This window comes from Quercus suber, unplaced genomic scaffold, assembly GCF_002906115.3.
Source record: "Quercus suber isolate HL8 unplaced genomic scaffold, Cork oak 2.0 scaffold_587, whole genome shotgun sequence".
Lineage (NCBI taxonomy): Eukaryota > Viridiplantae > Streptophyta > Magnoliopsida > Fagales > Fagaceae > Quercus > Quercus suber.
Genome location: NW_027070032.1, coordinates 354,981 through 373,437, shown reverse-complemented (window position 1 = coordinate 373,437; position 18,457 = coordinate 354,981). Strand labels below are relative to the sequence as shown.

The following is an 18,457-nucleotide window of genomic DNA, read 5'->3' as shown; positions in this document are numbered from 1 at the left end:
TGAGTGGTTGGGAAATAAGGGGGGTAGGTGAAGGCTCACGTGGGTCTCAAAATTCGACCACATTCTTTCTTCTTCTTCTTCTTTTTTAACCTAGGGCGTTACACCGTTGGCTAATTTGTCCGCGGAGGACGAGGAGGTAGCCAATCCATTGGGGCAAAATTGTAGGGAGTTTGTCCTTCCAAAGATCAGGGTGGTGAATAATTTTCCTCCTAGAATGATAAAGGATGTCTTTGGAAGGCTTCACCCTCGCTTTCAAATTCCTGAAGACATCCCTATAAGAAGGGCATGTAAAGGGTAGAAGTGTTACTCAAGCGAGAATGAGGACATTGGGTTTTATGAGGCCACCTTTATTGTAGTGTTGAGGTTACCTCTCACTGAGATCCACCGTCGGCTAGCGGACTATCTTGGGATATCTGTCTGCCAAATATCTCATAATGCATAGAGGATATTTCTTGGAGCGGAGGTGCTTTGGGGCTAGGTGAGTGGAGGCTATCGAGGCATCACTCTCAACAATTTCTTCTGCTATAAACCCCATCAGATTTTAGGGTCATAGGGTTTCTATAACTTTGTGTGTTGTAAGGTTGCATTAAAGCTCGTGTCTAACATGCCTAATTCCAATCATGATTGGAAAAGTAGGTATTTCTTTGTCAGAGGCACCAACTGAGTATGTAGACTCAACGAATGGAAAAATATAAGGGAAGGTTACGACCATACTTGGAGGATAATGGATAAGTCCGGTGAGTCATTGGGTAGCTTTTCTTATATCGTCTGTCAACTTTTACCTTATTTTTGACCTATATGTTTTGGTATTTCTATAGCCCAAATGAGCCTTATGATATCTCCTAAGCAAGAAAATTTCATCAACTATATACTTGATATCCCCATAGAGGAGAGGAGGTGGAAGGATCTTGTCACATTTGACAACCTACATGCTTTTTGTGGCAAACTTGAACCTTCTGACGAAGCACGGCTAGACACTTTATCTTGAAATTGTAAGCCTTCTTTCCACTGGCTTGTTCTTTAATTGTTGATTTGAAAAACCTAACCTGTTTGCATTTTGTATTCTTTCAAAAATGGATGCTGGATAGAGGAAAGCCCTGAAGGTGAAGAAAGCAGTCGCGGCTTGAGCTCAGTAGTCTAGGGGATCGTTGATTCCTCCAGTGAATGTGGGCTAGAAGAAAAAACCTTCAGGTGATGGGAATTGTCCAAGCAAGAAACCTTCCGACCTGGTTGACCGTCAGGATCAAATGGAGACAGTCCAAAAAACACTTAAGCCTCCCTGTCATGGCAAGAGCAAGGGTCTTATGACCTCTCAAGGCCTCGACGCCTAGCCTCCCATCCCTCTGTTGGTGAGGAATAAGTAGCACACCGTCAGTATTGCTCGATCTCTCGTCCAAAATGAAGACATTGACAAGTTCTCAGAGCATAAGACTGAAGCCTTGGGTGACTCAGGTCTTTTTGACTTGACGAGGGTAAGTTTAATCCTTGTTACAAGCTTCTTTTTTTTCCTTTTTAAGTTTGTTTTTCAAGTCTAACCGTTTGTCCCTTTTTCTAGGCTTTGGTGAGGATGAGGGCCATTCAAATTAGGTGTACATCACAGGAAGTGTCCATTGGTCATTTGAAGGCACATCAGGCCTTTGATAGGGAGAAGACCATTCAGTATAAAGAGGCCATGTGGACTCTGAATGCTGAAATTGGCTTAGAAGGCCAGGATCACCGAGCTTGAGAAGAATGCTCGTCGGGTTAAGGAATTGACAAAGGAAAATTCCAACATAACGATTGAACTAGCTATTCTTTGTGAGCATGTGGAAAGGATTAAGGCCGATGCCATTGCTGAGTTTCAAACATCCCAACCTTACTTTGATAAGTTGGGTGATTAGCTTGCTAAAAGGCTTTAAACACTTCCACGAGCAGGCCATTCTTCTCTCCCTAGACTTTGGCTTGGACTTCCATCAGGTCCAGATCAATCTTTCAGTTCCCCTGACTACCCTAGAAGGTGGTAAGGTGATTATAGATGACGTGGTTAACCTAGAGGTGGGTGATGGAGACGGGCTAGTGGAGAATGATAGGCAGATTGTAGATGAAGGCCAGGTGGAGATGTGGACACAATGGATGGACTCACCACCTAGTTTTTGCAATGGTCTAGGAACCATATATATAACATCCTTTCGAGAAAGGACCATTGATCTTACTATTAGAGATATGGGTTCGAAGTTAAGGTATGGTCTTGGAAAGGTGTTAGGCACCCAAAATAGTCTAATCTTAAAGTTAGCTTCCTTTCATTGTGTCTTATGTCTTAACACTATTAAAGACACATTTAACATTGCATCTTTACTCACACACATGCTAGCATACATCTAACAATTAACATGGCATCAAACATCCCAAAACCTAATCACTCACCTATCATGGCATATCATAACAAGCATATATCTATCTTATCTCATTCAAGGCAGCACGTATATCACAAAACAGTAGCATCAGCAAGGCATTAACATTAGCAAGGCATTAACATCAAGCATATCCCAAACATCCAAGCATAGCATCATGGTATTAACCAAGCATATTCATCATGTTCATAAACCATGTCATGCCCATCATCCCAATCAAATGCATGTTCATGTAATTATGCATACTTTGCCTCGCTAACCTCATAGTACCACAACACCTATGCATTAATGCATGTTCATGTGATTCAACCAAGATATAAACCCTAATTATCAATTCAACAATCAAGGCATGTGAAACATGTTATTCTACTAACCCTAGAACTAAACCTATGAAAATTAGACTTAACAAGACTTAAATAGAGGATTAAAACTAAGCAAAATAAACAAAATTGCAAGAACTATAAATTTGCATTTTTGGGCATGAGTATGCGTACAGATACATGAGTATGTGTACGCATGCCTCTAGTATGCGTACACATACACGCTTAGAAACACAGTTTTAAAGCAAGTAGCAAAACAATAATTAAACCAAACCGAACATGCTTCTAATATAAAACTAAACAACCTAAACTAACAATAAAGATATCAAAGATAAACAAAACAAAATCTATTCCTAAACATGCATTGGATCTAACAACAAACAAGAGCAACACTTAACACATCAAAACATATTCATCAATATATTAAATCATATCTAATTTCCAATCAAAACATGATGAGACAAAACAAAACATATTTCTAAGCATGAATAACATATAAATTAATTAAGAACAACAAAAACACAAATGATAAAAGAACCAAATCAAGAAAAATCCATGAAGAGAGACTCATCTTGCTATGGAATACAAACTTGATTGATATTTAACTAACCTTTCAGTGCCTACACAACAAGATTCTGTTGCCACCCCATTTTGCAACCGTATTTAACTTCACATAGAGAGTAAAAATGTAATTTTGCGTTGAAAATATGCATCTTGATTCTGGCTATTAGATCCTTAATCTCATTTTACTAAAATGATCTTGATATTGTAACGTTCAAATCGACTAGTCATAAGCTCTAATCAGACAACCAGATTAAAAGTTATCACCAAATCAAGTTTTAATGGCTGAGATGCACTATCACAAATTGAGTCCGACGATATGTGATTATGAACAATTGATTTCAATTGGTTATAAGTATAATCAATTGGAGATCAATGATGTGTCATAATTTGATTGGTTAGGACTACATTTTATGATGAGGTTGTATACATCTAATTAGTTAGATAATAAAACATTAATTATTCAATGAGTAATTTTTGCTTTTATCTTTTAATTAGAGTAATTTTGGAACCAATTAAATCTGAAATGGAGTGATTGGAGCCATTTAATGTTAATTGGGAGCCAATTTGGAACCTATTAATGTTAATTATGTTGAAACTATTTTCTAATAAATGACTTCTGCTCACCATTTCATCAACATCTCTCAGAATATTTTGAATATGTGAATGAGGTTAATTTTTTCAAAAACTAGACATCCGGGGCTTCAATTTGAGAACAAGAATTAGGCAATTCCAATTAGAATTGAGTCAGATATGATTTTTCGAAATTGGCTCTACAGGCTGTTACAGCAGCTACAGGAAAACCGAATTTTGGCTTGCTCCCCACTCCCACCAATCTCTCCATTTAATGTACCAGATTTTCCCCAATGCTAAAATGAAGTCTAGGTTCATGATCCTTGTCAACCCTCATTAAATAGCATTCCATTCATATTCCCTCCACTACTACTATATAAACACTCCTTCTCCTTCATTCCAAAGCAAACCAAAAACGTTCTCTCTTCTCCTCTCTTGAGTTCTAGCGAAGTAGAGTAGTCATGTCATATCTTGGTCTTCCTGAGACTCAAGGTATTGAGTGAGACTTACTCTTCCTCTCCTAATTTTTTTTCTTCACCCTTAAGACCTCCACCAAGAGTCTCATCCTCCACAGTATGGATCTTGCATGAAAGTATAATTCCTTTTCCTAACTTGTTTATTGTGTTGCCATGATGAGAATTTAGGATTAAAGCATTATAGTGATTATTTAAATTCTCATGAATATGTTTGAATATTCTTAAATATTCTTATGTGTTCTTCACATGTTCTTGGTTGTTCATCACAAGGTTATGCATAAACATTAGTTTTGATATTAAATCCACATTAAAAACATGAAAAAGATGTTTGTTTAATATTTTTTTTTCCTCGAATCTAGGATATCACCATCTACACACATTCATTAGAATTTATTTTTCAATCCAAACGAAATGCTTAGTAAATTGAATTAGGGTTTATCACATACACACACTTCAAATTCAACATGCAAATTGATTGATAACATATTGGATGATGTGATATAAATGTTGGCCATCATAGTCTAGAAGACCGGTTTTACTGGGTAAGATGGGTGCCTAACACCTTCCCATCTTGTAACATAGCCTCCGAACTTAGATCAAGGGTTAGTAGATCAAATGCTTATCCATGTAATTTTTAATTTCTAGATTGTAACTAAGAAACAAAGACATATACTTTATCTTAGATTGTATCTAAGACCAAAGCCATGTAATTTCCTATGTTCAATGTAAATTCAATTTCAAATTAATAAAATGATGAATTTTTCAATTGGTTTTCTTATTTATTCCAACAATTAAATAAGTGACAACTCCATTGTAAAACCCTTAATTTAAAGGGGAAAATATAACTAGTCGAACCACCATTTTGAGAGGCAATAACACGACTCCACCTATTCACGTGGATTTGGCCCAACATTCATTAAAATGGGCCGGGGGCACAGTCTCTCACAGATTCAATGAGATATCAAGGTAAAAGAAGATTTCCAATAGTTTGGAGATATAAGAATGTATTTATATGTTAAAACTAGGGTTTTCAAGCTTATTTTTAGGGTTTTGGACGTTCCAAAGGGTCTAGGGGTCTAGGCCCCATCAAAGAGGGAGGCTTCAGGCCCTAAAACATGAAGTTCTGAGGTTCTAGAATGGGCCCTGTGTACGCAAGTTTATGTATGCATATGCAGGTTTATGCATGTATATGCATGAAGTTTCATGCGTAAGCACAACTTTGATGGCCCAACTTCAAACGGTCATAATTCACTCAATTTAAGCCTAAGTTAGGCTAAATATGTATTCAAATCAAAACCCAGGATGTCTACTTTCCAATGAAACAAACTGAACTCAAAAAGTATTTATGGATCAAAAGTTATGGTCAAAACAATAAGCAAAGGTCGTTTTTTAACAATGTTTTCAAAACAATTTAAGCACTTTTGAGTTGTGATTACTTCCAAACTATCAAAATAACTTCAATTACCCATGTAAATCTCATCATTGGGATCAAGGACTAAAGTTTATTAACCGAGTACAAAATGAGGTGTCTACAAGTGCCTAACGATCCTCTAGCTTGATTTTTGTAATCCTTAAAATTGATTGTTTCTTTTATATTTTAAGTAAGTTAAAACAATTTGGGTGCCTTGTTTTGGGTACAAATAAGTTCATAACTATTCGAGGTGCCTTGTTTGGCACAAGTTAACATTTTTATGACCTCATCGGGCTTGAACACATACTTTTATATCTATAATGTACTTTTTGTTTTCACATGCTCCATGGATATGTTTGTTGTTTATGCTTGTCGAACATTTTTATGCTTCCATCAGTCTTGAATGCATCTTTTGTTTTCTGTTGATATATAATTTGCTTGTAGAATATTCTTGGCGGCCTTCTCAAAGGTACCTTCAGTCAAGTTTAATGGTTGGCTATGTACACGTTCGTCGGGTTTACTCCGTTAGACCAAATGAGAGCATGTGTTTCACTAAAATAGGCCAAGTGTTGGTGCTCGTCGGTATTTTAGTCATCGGTACATCCCTTAGGTAGGACTTAGATTAAGTGAAGGACCAAGTACTTGTCGGTATTTTTGGTCGCCGATCCATCCCGTAGGTAGGATTTAGATTGTATAAAGGACCAAGTACCTGTTAGTATTTTGGTTGTCAATACATCCCTAAGGTAGGACTTTAGATTGAATGAAAGAACAAGCAACTGTTGGTATTTTTGGTTGTCGGTCCATCCCATAGGTAGGACTTTGATTGTATAAAGGACAAAGTACCCATCAGTATTTTGGTCGTTAGAATTTTGGTCGTCAGTCCATCCCTTAGGTAGGACTTAGATTGAATGAAGGACCAAGAACCCATCGATGTTTTGGTCATTGATTCATCCCGTAGGTAGGACTTATCTTTATCTTAAGTGATCTTGCACCTATAGGTGTCTTTGGTCGTTGATCACCCCCGTAGGTAGGATTTGGCTTTATTTTGAATGACCATACACCCGTTGGTGTCTTTGGTCGTCGATCCACCCCATAGGTAGGATTTAGCTTTACTTTGAGTGACAATGCAAAAGTGATGTTAGCTGTATATAAAATGGTCCACAAAAAATTGTATAGAGGATTTATATTCATAATGGTCCTATACAAAAGTAATGTTACACAAATTATAATAGGAAAAATACCCACACACCCTCTGAATTTTAGAGTAGTGGCCATTACACTCCCTAAATTTTTGTTTTGGCCAATTTACTCCATAAACTTTGCAAATATGCCAAATTAATATTTTTGTTAAAAAACTAACAGACTTCTCATGTGCTGGTAAATCCAAATGTGACATCCCTCGATACTGCCTTACTTTCTTAATTAGTTGTGAAATTTGTTATTATTGGTAGAAAGTCTAGGCAAATCATTAAAATAAAAATTCTTTAGACTTACTCTAATCAAGGCATCCAAGTTCCTCACAATAAGTTTAGAGTCAATCTAGTTCCCATTAAATATTTCACAACAATTGTGAGGAAAAGAAGTTGTGGGCCAAGAGGAGAACTTTATAAATGAATATAATTGTAACAAAAAAATGTAGTGAAAAATGAGTATTTATTGAGTATTTTGGAAGTATTATAAATGTCTATTCTCTTTTTTCACATAATTGTAGATTTCTCTAATTAAATTTATGATAAAAGCTAAAATTCATGTAAAATAAGGAAGTTACATATTCAATAATTTTGGGTGAAAAAAATGTAGTTTTGGTATATCTCATTTAGCGGCATACGTCTCTTGTAATAGACAATATCGCCACGTCATGATGACGATGACATCTTCTCATTTCTCAATCTTCCTGCTAATCCTCACTTTCTCTCCTTTATAAAATGGTGATTCAGTGACTCCTTCAACATGCAAATAATAAAGTATAAAATAATACCCACCTTCACCTTGAACCTTCTCTTGTACTTCTTCTTCTATAGATAAAGATAAAGATAAAGATAAACATAATAAATGGAGAATAAGAGGGCAGAAGCAGAAGCAGAAGAGTTGGAGTACCAATCAGGGTTCGGAAACCACTTGGCTTCGGAGGCAATCCCAGGAGCTCTTCCCAAAGGTCAAAACAGCCCTCTTATCTGCCCTTTCGGCCTCTACGCCGAGCAGATCTCTGGCACCTCCTTCACCGCTCCTCGCAAGCTCAATCTTCGCAGGTCCTCTCCTTTTCTTTCTCATTGAATTAATAATTGCTGATTGCCTTGCTTTACTTTACTTTCAAAATAATTGCATAGCTCTGGTTTCCTTACTTTTGACACTACTGGATAGAAGAAGAAGAACAACGAGTCTAATTAATTTCGCTATATATGAATACGTGGGCTGCACTGCAGTTGGCTATATCGGATAAAACCATCAGTTACACATGAACCGTTTAAACGGCGGGAAGCAGGTCATGAGAAGCTGGTTAGCGAATTCAACAACCAGTCCAAAGCTTCTACCACCCCAACTCAGCTACGATGGAACCCCCCTCATATTCCCGATCACCCCACGGATTTTATCGATGGCTTATACACTGTGTGCGGGGCTGGCAGCTCATTCCTACGCCATGGATTTGCTATTCACATGTAACTAATTTCCCTATTTCATTCATTCTTCCTTCTTTTTTACGACTACATTAACGCCATACCATACATTAATTATTGTATTCCTGACTATTATTTCCCTAGTTTGTTTGGTAATTATTAGTTAATTTGCATTCTGCCTCAAATTCCTTCAGAATTTAACTGCTCAGATATACTAGTTAAAGAAACTTTGGATTTTTTTTTGTTTTGAGTTTTACAGCTATCAAATGGCTGACCTTTAGTGTAGGAGAAACAGCTACAGTCAAGGTTTAAAAAAGCTGTGATGTTATAAATTAACTTAATTTATTCACAATTTCAAAGCTAAATAGTTTCCCTTGACTGCCAATGGTTTGCTAAAATGTAGTGAGTGTTACTTAAGAGTGTTCTGTTTATTCATTTTTTCTTTATATGCTCAGTGGCAACTAAGTAACTGGTTCATAGTTCAATGTGTGAAAGTGATGTAAGAAATGCTAACAAGCAGTTGTCTTTTTATTTAGTTATTTATTTTTACTGCATAAGGGGAAGACTTGTGCACTGGGTACGACCTCATTTTTAGATCTTTCACACAATTTTTGTTGCTGTCTTGCTTTCATTTTAAAGTTTGCAAAATTTCTACAGTAGAAATATTTTCCGAAGAGATTAATGAATTCCTAGATCCTAAATCTTCTTTGTTTATGTTAACAAATGAATGAAATTATGAATGTTTTATGTACGCCTTGATAGATTGAGGAATTAAATTTGTAGGTACACTGCCAACAAATCTATGACTAACTGTGCCTTTTGCAATGCTGATGGTGACTTCTTGATAGTGCCTCAACAGGGAAGTAAGTGATGTTTCTATCTTAAAGGTTGATTTTAATTTTGCTTTCTCTTAAATAGGGATTTTTCCCCCCCAATATCCTGTTAGAAGGCCATACTTTGTTAAAAATTGGAAAGGGATAAAGTCTGCAGATGTCTTTCTGTTTATGTACACACATGAAAGACAATTTCCCTTAATTGATGGAGATTTTTAGACACTGATTGCTTAATTTTAGAGGGTGATGAATGAATTCACCTTTGAATGAGCTCTTTGATGCAAAACACATACCCATAGTGCCCTCCTGCTGGAGGATTGGCATTCCAAGAGTCTCATATTCTGATCTTGTATCTAATTGTTGGCTCCTTGTGCTACTAGGTATTTGAAATTTTGCAAGTACACTGTTTAAAAAATCTAACCCTTTTTGTGAGGGTATTCTGTGTTAAATCGATAGGAGTTTTCTTTCTTACACTCTATGCTGGTTGTGCAGGGCTATGGATCACTACTGAATGTGGAAGATTGCAAGTTTCCCCAGGTGAAATTGCCGTTCTACCTCAGGGATTTCGTTTTGCTGTTAATTTGCCTGATGGCCCATCACGTGGTTATGTTGCTGAGGTTTTTGGTACCCATTTTCAACTTCCTGATCTTGGACCCATAGGTACCTAGTCTCTTGTTCAGCTGGTGGTGTTTGAGTAAAAAACAAGTGCGATTATTTTTTTGTCTCAAATTATATGACATCGAGTACTTAATTGATCAATCATTAAACTTCAATACTTCCAAAAGTGAGAATATTATTGATTTGATTGCATGTAGGTGCTAATGGTCTTGCTGCTCCAAGGGATTTCCTTGTGCCTACAGCCTGGTTTGAAGAGAGTTCCTATCCAGGCTTCACTATTGTACAAAAGTTTGGTGGCGAACTCTTTACTGCTAGACAAGATTTCTCTCCTTTCAATGTTGTTGCTTGGCATGGTAACTATGCTCCGTATAAGGTGGGTGTTACTTTTAAGAAAACAAGTTTTTTTTTTTTTTTTTGCATGAATGAAATAAAAAGAATAGGCAGCTCTCTCTCTCCCCCTCTCTCTCTTCAGCTGTTTATATAACATTTTGGACTGTTAAAACTCTCTATATATGACTATGATAACCATAAAGGGACTTGATTTGGTGTAATATCTGATTTGCTTGCAGTATGATCTAAGTAAGTTCTGCCCTTACAATACAGTTTTAATCGATCATAGTGATCCATCAATAAATACAGGTATGCTTAATGGCGTGCTTTTATTATTTCAAATTTAGGTTAATGAGGTTTTCGTTTTCACTTATAAAGTTTGTTTGATTATCTTAGTTTATTATTTTGCAATTATTATGCAGTATTGACGGCACCAACTGAAAAACCTGGTGTTGCTCTGCTTGATTTTGTCATTTTTCCTCCCCGATGGTTGGTTGCAGAGCATACATTCCGGCCTCCATATTATCATCGCAATTGTATGAGTGAATTTATGGGCCTCATTCACGGTGGATATGAGGTTGTTCTCAAAATCTGATTTTAACTACTTATCTCATCGTGATGTGAATGTTACATGTGGTGGACAAAGTAATTTCCTAATATTTGGGAATTATATATTGGCTGAGAATGGGATGTAAAATTCTTTGTATTGTTGGGGAAGGTGGTTGCTGCATATAATCAAATGCCAAACTTCTTTTTTATGCTGTTAATATTTAAAATAAATAATTAACATGCGACTTCTAAATGCATGTTAGTCATTTAATATCATAAGATGTCTTTGTAGAATCATCACATTTTAGGGTCATATACATGTTGAAGTCTTCCTGGCAACAGATGGGAAAATCGTGTTGTCCAGTTCTGGCCTATTATGCTGTGTATATAAGGCATGCATGTGCAGAACAATTTGGCATATGAGGAAGTGGATACTTTAATTCAGCTTTGTTCTTCATTTTATTATGCAATTTATTTCATAATCTTGTTTTCAGGCAAAAGCTGACGGGTTTCTCCCGGGTGGTGCAAGTCTTCATAACTGCATGACTCCCCATGGGCCTGATACCAAGACATATGAGGTATGTATTTTATAAGCAACCCAAAGAAAAAGATGATGGCTACCTTTTATTTTTTTGGTTAAAATATAAATTACTTCTTTCAAGATTATATCTGCTGTCAATCTGATCCCTCTGCATTTAATTTAATACCTAAACTTCCATATTGAGGTCAGTATGGTCTTCCATCCATATCCATTAATGCTGTTAATTTTCATGTGAGTTAAAGGTGCTGACCAAAACAGTATCCTTTTAGTGCAAATAATTGAGAAAAAATAAAGAGAGAGCAGGTGCTGTGTGGTGGATGGGGTAGGACAGCTCTTTCACACCTCATCATCATCCTTCTTTCCTTTTCTTATTCTTCTTGTCCTCCTTCAAGTTCTTCTTCAATTCAGATATGTAAAAATTATCGTCGTCAAACCAGACGTAGTTAAAGTAGATCTAGAAGAGATTCCCCATCTTCTCCTAAATTACCTTAGTATTCAAATCTGATAAACAAGAGGAAAAATAGATCCCCCAAAATGAATTCAATGAAGCAAACAATCCCAAATTCATCTTTTGTTTTTCACTTTATGTCTTCAATTTTTTTTTTCACCCAGATTCGCTTTCTGCTCTATTCTCCCCTCACTGATTACCCTAACCCCTCTCCATGTTTCTCTTCCTAATCTATTTCTTCATTATTTACCTCTTCAATGTTTTTTCTTTCTCCCAACACTCTCCCTCTCATTTTTTCACCAATACTTCATCAGTTTGACGGTTATGTGTGGGTGACATGGCATTTAACAGCTAGATGGAAGGATCATATTGATAGCAATCTGAAAGTTCAATAAAATTGTTTAAATTCAAAAGAGAGATCAAATTAATGGCTACCTGAAACATAGAGGGTCAAATATCGGCTCCATTTCCAGAACTTGAAACCTTGAGTGGATCTAATGTTGAACACTTCAAACCTTGAGTCAACTCCTGGGGAGTCCCTTTACCAGCCAATGATATAATCTTGTTCATTAGGGTTAGAGTCAATGAATAGACCTGATCTAACCATATCGCTCATTTTGATGCACAGACAACAATTGCAAGTGGAAATGAGGCAGGGCCGCATAAAATAACTGATACCATGGCTTTTATGTTTGAATCGTGTTTAATACCCCGCGTCTGCTCTTGGGCTCTCGAGTCTCCCTTAATGGATCATGATTATTACCATTGTTGGATAGGCCTGAGATCCCATTTTACAGGCAAAGGGACAGATATGAAAAGTTTAAGCATACAAAATTGACATGATGATACTGAAAGTGGAGGCGAGTCTATCGTGTTTAATATATAGAACAAACATTATCAGCTTGAAGCAACCATAAGTCAATCCAGCATGTATATAACACAATAAAAGATCATCTAAAGTGTGGATATATTAGATATATAGAGTTTTATTGTTCTGTCTTGTCTTAGTTTGCTTAATAGCATGATTGTATCAAACTTCTACAAATGTTTCAACCTACCAACATGCTTAATCATGGCCTTGTATCAGTTTTAAGGGACTAATAAGCATTGCCTAAGTTGCAAATATTGATAAGCACCTTCCACTTGTGATTGCGGATGATGTATTTTATCCAAATTTTGGGTGAAAATTTTCTCTGAACAGTGGCTGTTTCTATTGGATATATGTGATTACTATAATTCTGATCAGACTAAACTGATTTTTAGTGTTTTTCTGAAGTCACTTTCGTACAAGCAATGTGCCTCACTCCCTCTCTCACACTAAAAGAAATCAGTTCTATATGCCTAGTTTGTTGTGTTTGAAAGTCGGGCATCCTAATTGTTAGAAATATAACTGTTAGACTTAGAAATATGATAGTCCAATAGCATAGGCTCAAGCCTATCTTATCTTGTGTGCAAGTTAAGTCTTCTACTACTTTTACTATAAGTTTATAAGTTTATTAACCATAGTTAATGTGCAGTTAGTCTAGAGTTTAGCCTACTAAATAATGAACTAATAGCTTGTTTGGATGGAGGGAGAATAGAGGGGAGTATAGTAGAAGGAGGGAGAGTAAGTTAAATTACATTGTTTGGATTTTTTTAAGGGAGGAGGGAGAGTAAGCTAAATTATTTCTCTTCCTCTTACTTAATTTTAAAAACATCCAAATAAGGTGAAGGATAACCATTGCCCTCTACTCTTTTTCCTAGTACTCTTTTCTCCTCTACTTTCTTCTCCCACTAATTATGGTAGAATTGTAGTATAAGTGGATTCATTATATTTCTAACACTAAGTTAGCTAGATTCTCAAAAAAAAAAAAAAAAAAAAAAAAAAAAAACAACAAACAAACAAACAAACAAACAAAGAAAGTTAGCTGGATCTCATTAATTTATTGCTTCATTGTGAGAAATTAGATTCTCTGCTCTTTTCATATATCAGACGACATGTCTTTCTCCCATCCAAAAAAAAAAAAAGAAAAAAAAAAGAAAAGAAAAAGAAAGATGACCTGTCTTTCTCAAGGTTGAGCAAATAGGTCGTGGCAAGTTTACTGCTGCAATATGACTGCAAAATAAATAAATAAATAAAAGAAAAATTAAGTTAGACGCAAAACTAGATAGATAATGACGCATTCATCTCAAATCAACGGTGAAGTTAGAAATTTTTCTCTGGTGAACTAAATATATGACTAAAATTTTTAAGTAAAAAAATTTATATAATATATAATATCCTATATAATACATATATCAAGTATGTCTTTTAACAGGACCCAATATATGTTATTGTTTTATGTAGAGTAACATTTATATCCAAATAAAACTCAAAATAAGTATTTCCTTTTACAATATCTCTTTCAATAAGTTAAACAATCACTTAAAAGGTCCGTTTGGATAGCACTTATTGTTGCTGAAAGTTGATAAAAACTGATTGTTGCTTAAAATACTGTAGCAAAATAATTTTTAAATGGGTAAATAGTGTTGTGGGACCCACTTTTAATATTAAATATTGCGTGAACAGTACATAAACAGTGCGTAAACAGTACATGCACAGTAAATTTTGTCCCCCGTGCGCAAAAAAAAAAAAAAAAAAAACAAAATGCAACTTTACTTTGAGTAAGAAAAATTACTATACAAACGCAGGCAAAAACTCTTTTTTTATCTTGTTCTAAAATTTTAAAAAAAAATTTAAATGGTTAAAAATATGTAATCTAAATCCAGATCAGGTAATAAGGTGAAATGATTCTCAAAAAAAAAAGGTAATAAGGTGAAAATTCCTTAGATTCAAATCTGAGTTTTTTAATGGTTTAGAATATAAAGTTTTATAATTTGGGATATATAATTGGACAATGATTTCTGAATTTTCAAAACCCCTTTCTCTTAAACTATGTATTAAAAGGAGATGGTTTCCCTATAATCACCTTCAGACAAAAAAAAATTAATTTTTATAACCTAATTATATAGCCAACTTAAAAATTTTGGAAACTTAAAGTTACTTTTAAATCACTTTTATAATAATTTTTTTTATTTTAAAATGAGGCTTTTGCTTTTAGAAGAGAGAAGGTTTAATTTTAAAACGGATTTGTCAATATATTTGTGAAAGCATATGTTTTTATGTAATTTACATATGACACGAATATATAACTGTTAGAGATGATGACTAAATAACATATTAGACCTTCAAATGAGCGGTGGTATAATTTTTGTAAAAAAAAAAAAAAAATGCCAAGGTGACTTTAACTAAATCACCATATATTCTATAATTTTAGTAGCATTAGTTGAAAGGAATCTAAAAAGTCAAAAGGGGCCATTGCTCTCCCCTCCCTTCATGTGTTGGATACTTTGATACTTTATTTTTTCTAAACTTAATTTTCATAAAATATCATTATTAGGTCCGAAAGATACGAAATTACATTTCTTATAAATTTCATCTAGAATCCTTGGGAACAATGCCGATTAAGTCAATTTATGTTTTTTTTTTTTTTTTTTTTTTTTGAGAAGAATTCAATTTAAGTTGATTAGATAGAAAAATATCAAATTCCCCATTTTGGATTTTTGTTCACAAAAATTTAACTACAATTAACCTAATTTGACTAGATTTGTCCAAATGTTAATCGAGCTCTAAACATAACAAGACACAAAATTTTAAGTTTATTTTATAATAAAATGTGTTCCAAGACACTTTAACCAAGCTTGATCAGGTTTGATCATGGTTGACTGAAGTTTAACCAAGATTTGATAAAAAATTAGACCATCCTATAATAGTAAATTGATGTCTATATGAAAGATCATGAAATTCTATTTAAATGATGATTTGTGCGCTCATATCGGAGTAAATTATTATTTTTTTTTTAAAAGTGAGATGTTGCAAAAAATAATAATAATAATAGCCCAACACTTAGCAATTTTTGCTAAGTGTTGATCATCTACTTGATTGTGATCAAATGATGTCGAAATGGTGGAAATGAGATGTCACAGGAAAGATAGTGACATAAATCATCAATTTTGTGGGTTCGACATATAGAAATTCCTCATGAATAAGGATTACTCACACAACTACAAAAAGTGAGAATTTGTACCTAAACATGATTAATTGGTGGTGTTCCCATACTTGTAATTTTTCAATCGAGATCTTTGAGCTTCAAAGCCGATATATTTTAAAAATTGGTGTTACAAGCTTTCTGATGATACCTTGTTTGAAGCAATTCGAGGTTAGAAGTTCAAGAACCAAGTTCATGAAAGTGGTAAGTAACTTGAAAAATTCTCATTTGTGTCCGCAAAATCAGCTCAGGGTGCCTACTTTTGGAAAAATATAAGGTTCTCATGGTGAACAAGCGATGTGGTTTACTATTCTACTAAAAAACTTCCACCTGTTTAAAATTGCTGAATTAGAAAATTTTTTTAAACAAAAACTGTTTACTGACTCTGCAATTTTAAACAAGTGGAAGTCTTTTAGTGGAATGGTGGACAAGTGACGTGATATTCATATATTGAAGAGTTCATATATTGACGTGGTGGTCTTTTAGTTAATCACGTATTGGGATCCATGCAAAAAGGGTGGTATTCATATATTGAAGAATTCAGAGGTTCTGAAACAGTAGAAGGTTTTTGCTGTAAGTTCATCTACGAGGATTGTAGAATCTAGGGATAAAGGTTTTGTACTAGATTTGAAACTTCTCTTTACTATAGTGAATTGCTTTTCAGAAAAGTTTCCCCCAAGTTTTTTACTGTGAAACTAGTTGTTTAATTGGTTTTCCTGGGTTATCATATATTGTCTTATTTACTTTTCTGCTACATTTATTTTTGACATGATATTGATGTTTATTTGTTTTAACAAGGTTTATGCATAATAAATCTAATTAACAACTTGGGTTTAAAACTTGTTAATTCTATCAATTAGAGTCTAAATTTTCCAACATTATGAAAATGTTGTGGACATAATATTTCTTTTTTCAAAATCTGACAATTAGAACTACCCAACTTCCCACTTGAATAACTATTTTTTGAATATTGAATCAAATTGCACAAAGTTAATATCTTTGGAAAGTAGACATCATAATCCTTCCAATGATGCCAAAAAGACTTAAGATGGAGGTTAGAATGGCCATTATCCAAGTGCACAAAATTTGTATTAGAGAATGGTAAATTTTTAAATAAACTGATAGTTGAAAGAAAAGAGGCTCACATTGTATGTGTGTCCTTCTAGACGGGCTTACATATGGTATGTATTTCTAACTAAAGGATTTTATTCTCTCAATAACTAAAGTCCTCCCATTTGTAGGTTTCAGTCAGCTCAATTGGTAAAGTTTCTGATGGTTAAAAAAAAAAAGATTTGAGATTCAATATCTGCCTACACTAAAAACAAATTTGTGTCTTAGTCTGATGATAAAGAACTATTATAAGAAGCAGACGCATAAGTTGAAACTCTCTCAAAGTCCTCCTATTTAGTCAAAGGGGATGAATTCTAGAGCCTTAAACCCCATTTCTCTAATCCCTAAACCTCTCTAAACGCCTTTAAACACAACTACTAATCAATTCCATCAAATCATCAAAATTGTCTTCATCCATATGAATAAATATCTTCTCCCTTAAGCTTTTAATCGTTTTCTTAATCAAATTCATGTTGATTGGTGTTCCAAGACACTTTGATCAAGCTTGATCAGGTTTGATCATGGTTGACTAAAGTTTAAGCAAGATTTGATAAAAAATTAGACCGTCCTATCAGAGTAAATTGATGTCTATATGAAAGATCTTGAAATTCCATTTAAATGATGATTTGTGAGCCCATATCGGAGTTAAAAAAAAAAAAAAAAAAAAAAGTGAAGTGTTGCACAAAATAATAATAATAATAATAATAATAGCCCAACTTGATTGTGATCAAATGATCAAATAAAAACAAAAATAAAAATAATAATAGCAATTTTTGCTAAGTGTTGATCATCTACTTGATTGTGATAAAATGATGTCGAAATGGTGGAAATGAGATGTCACAGGAAAGATATTGACATAAATAAGGAGAACTCACAAAACTACAAAAAGTGAGATTTTGGACCAAACACATGATTAATTGGCGGTGTTCCCATACTTTTAATTTTTCAAATCGAGATCTTTGAGCTTCAAAGCCGATATATTTTAAAAATTGGTGTTACAAGCTTTCTACCTTGTTTGAAGCAATTCGAGGTTAGAACTTAGAAGGCCAAGAACCAAGTTCATGAAAGTGGGAGGTAACTTGAAAATTTCTCATTTTTGTCCGCAAAATCAGCTCAGGGTGCCTACTTTTGCCATAGATGTGCCACGAACTGCGCATATTCGATTTGAAAATCCTGTACTTTATGAATCTACGCGTTTTCCTCTAAATCTTGGTTCAAATGGCATCGTGAGATCATCTCTAGATTTTCGGAAATTAATTGGACAAAATGAGAAAAAAACCATTTTCAAAAGAGAAATGTTATGTTTACAACATTTTTATAACAAATCTTAAGTGACAGGTTGTTACTGATTATTATTGTTGGAGTAAAAAAGTAATCTTAGTGTTAAGTTCAAATTTAAACTAATAACAACTAACCAACTATGATTTGTTGTGAAAATATTATAAAAATGTTGTAGACTTAATACTTTTCTTTTCAAAATCTGACTATTTGAACTACCCAACTTCTCACTTGAATAACTATTTTTTGAATATTGAATCAAATTGCACAAAGTTAATATCTTTGGAAAGTAGACATCATGATCCTTCCAAAGATGCCAAAAAGACTCAAGATAGAG

The 18,457-nt window shown here is 34.3% G+C and overlaps 1 protein-coding gene across 1 annotated transcript; it reads left to right on the top strand.

The window, feature by feature from the left end:
- The first annotated feature begins 7,671 nt into the window (after window positions 1-7,671).
- On the top strand, window positions 7,672-12,800 carry LOC111989318 (homogentisate 1,2-dioxygenase). The gene is made up of 9 exons (XM_024021109.2): window positions 7,672-7,980; window positions 8,155-8,388; window positions 9,130-9,209; window positions 9,672-9,839; window positions 9,995-10,170; window positions 10,367-10,436; window positions 10,550-10,704; window positions 11,171-11,254; window positions 12,294-12,800. The coding sequence occupies exons 1-9, from the start codon at window positions 7,784-7,786 to the stop codon at window positions 12,501-12,503; spliced, it is 1,374 nt and encodes a 457-aa protein (XP_023876877.1). The 5' UTR covers window positions 7,672-7,783; the 3' UTR covers window positions 12,504-12,800.
- The last annotated feature ends 5,657 nt before the right edge of the window (window positions 12,801-18,457 follow it).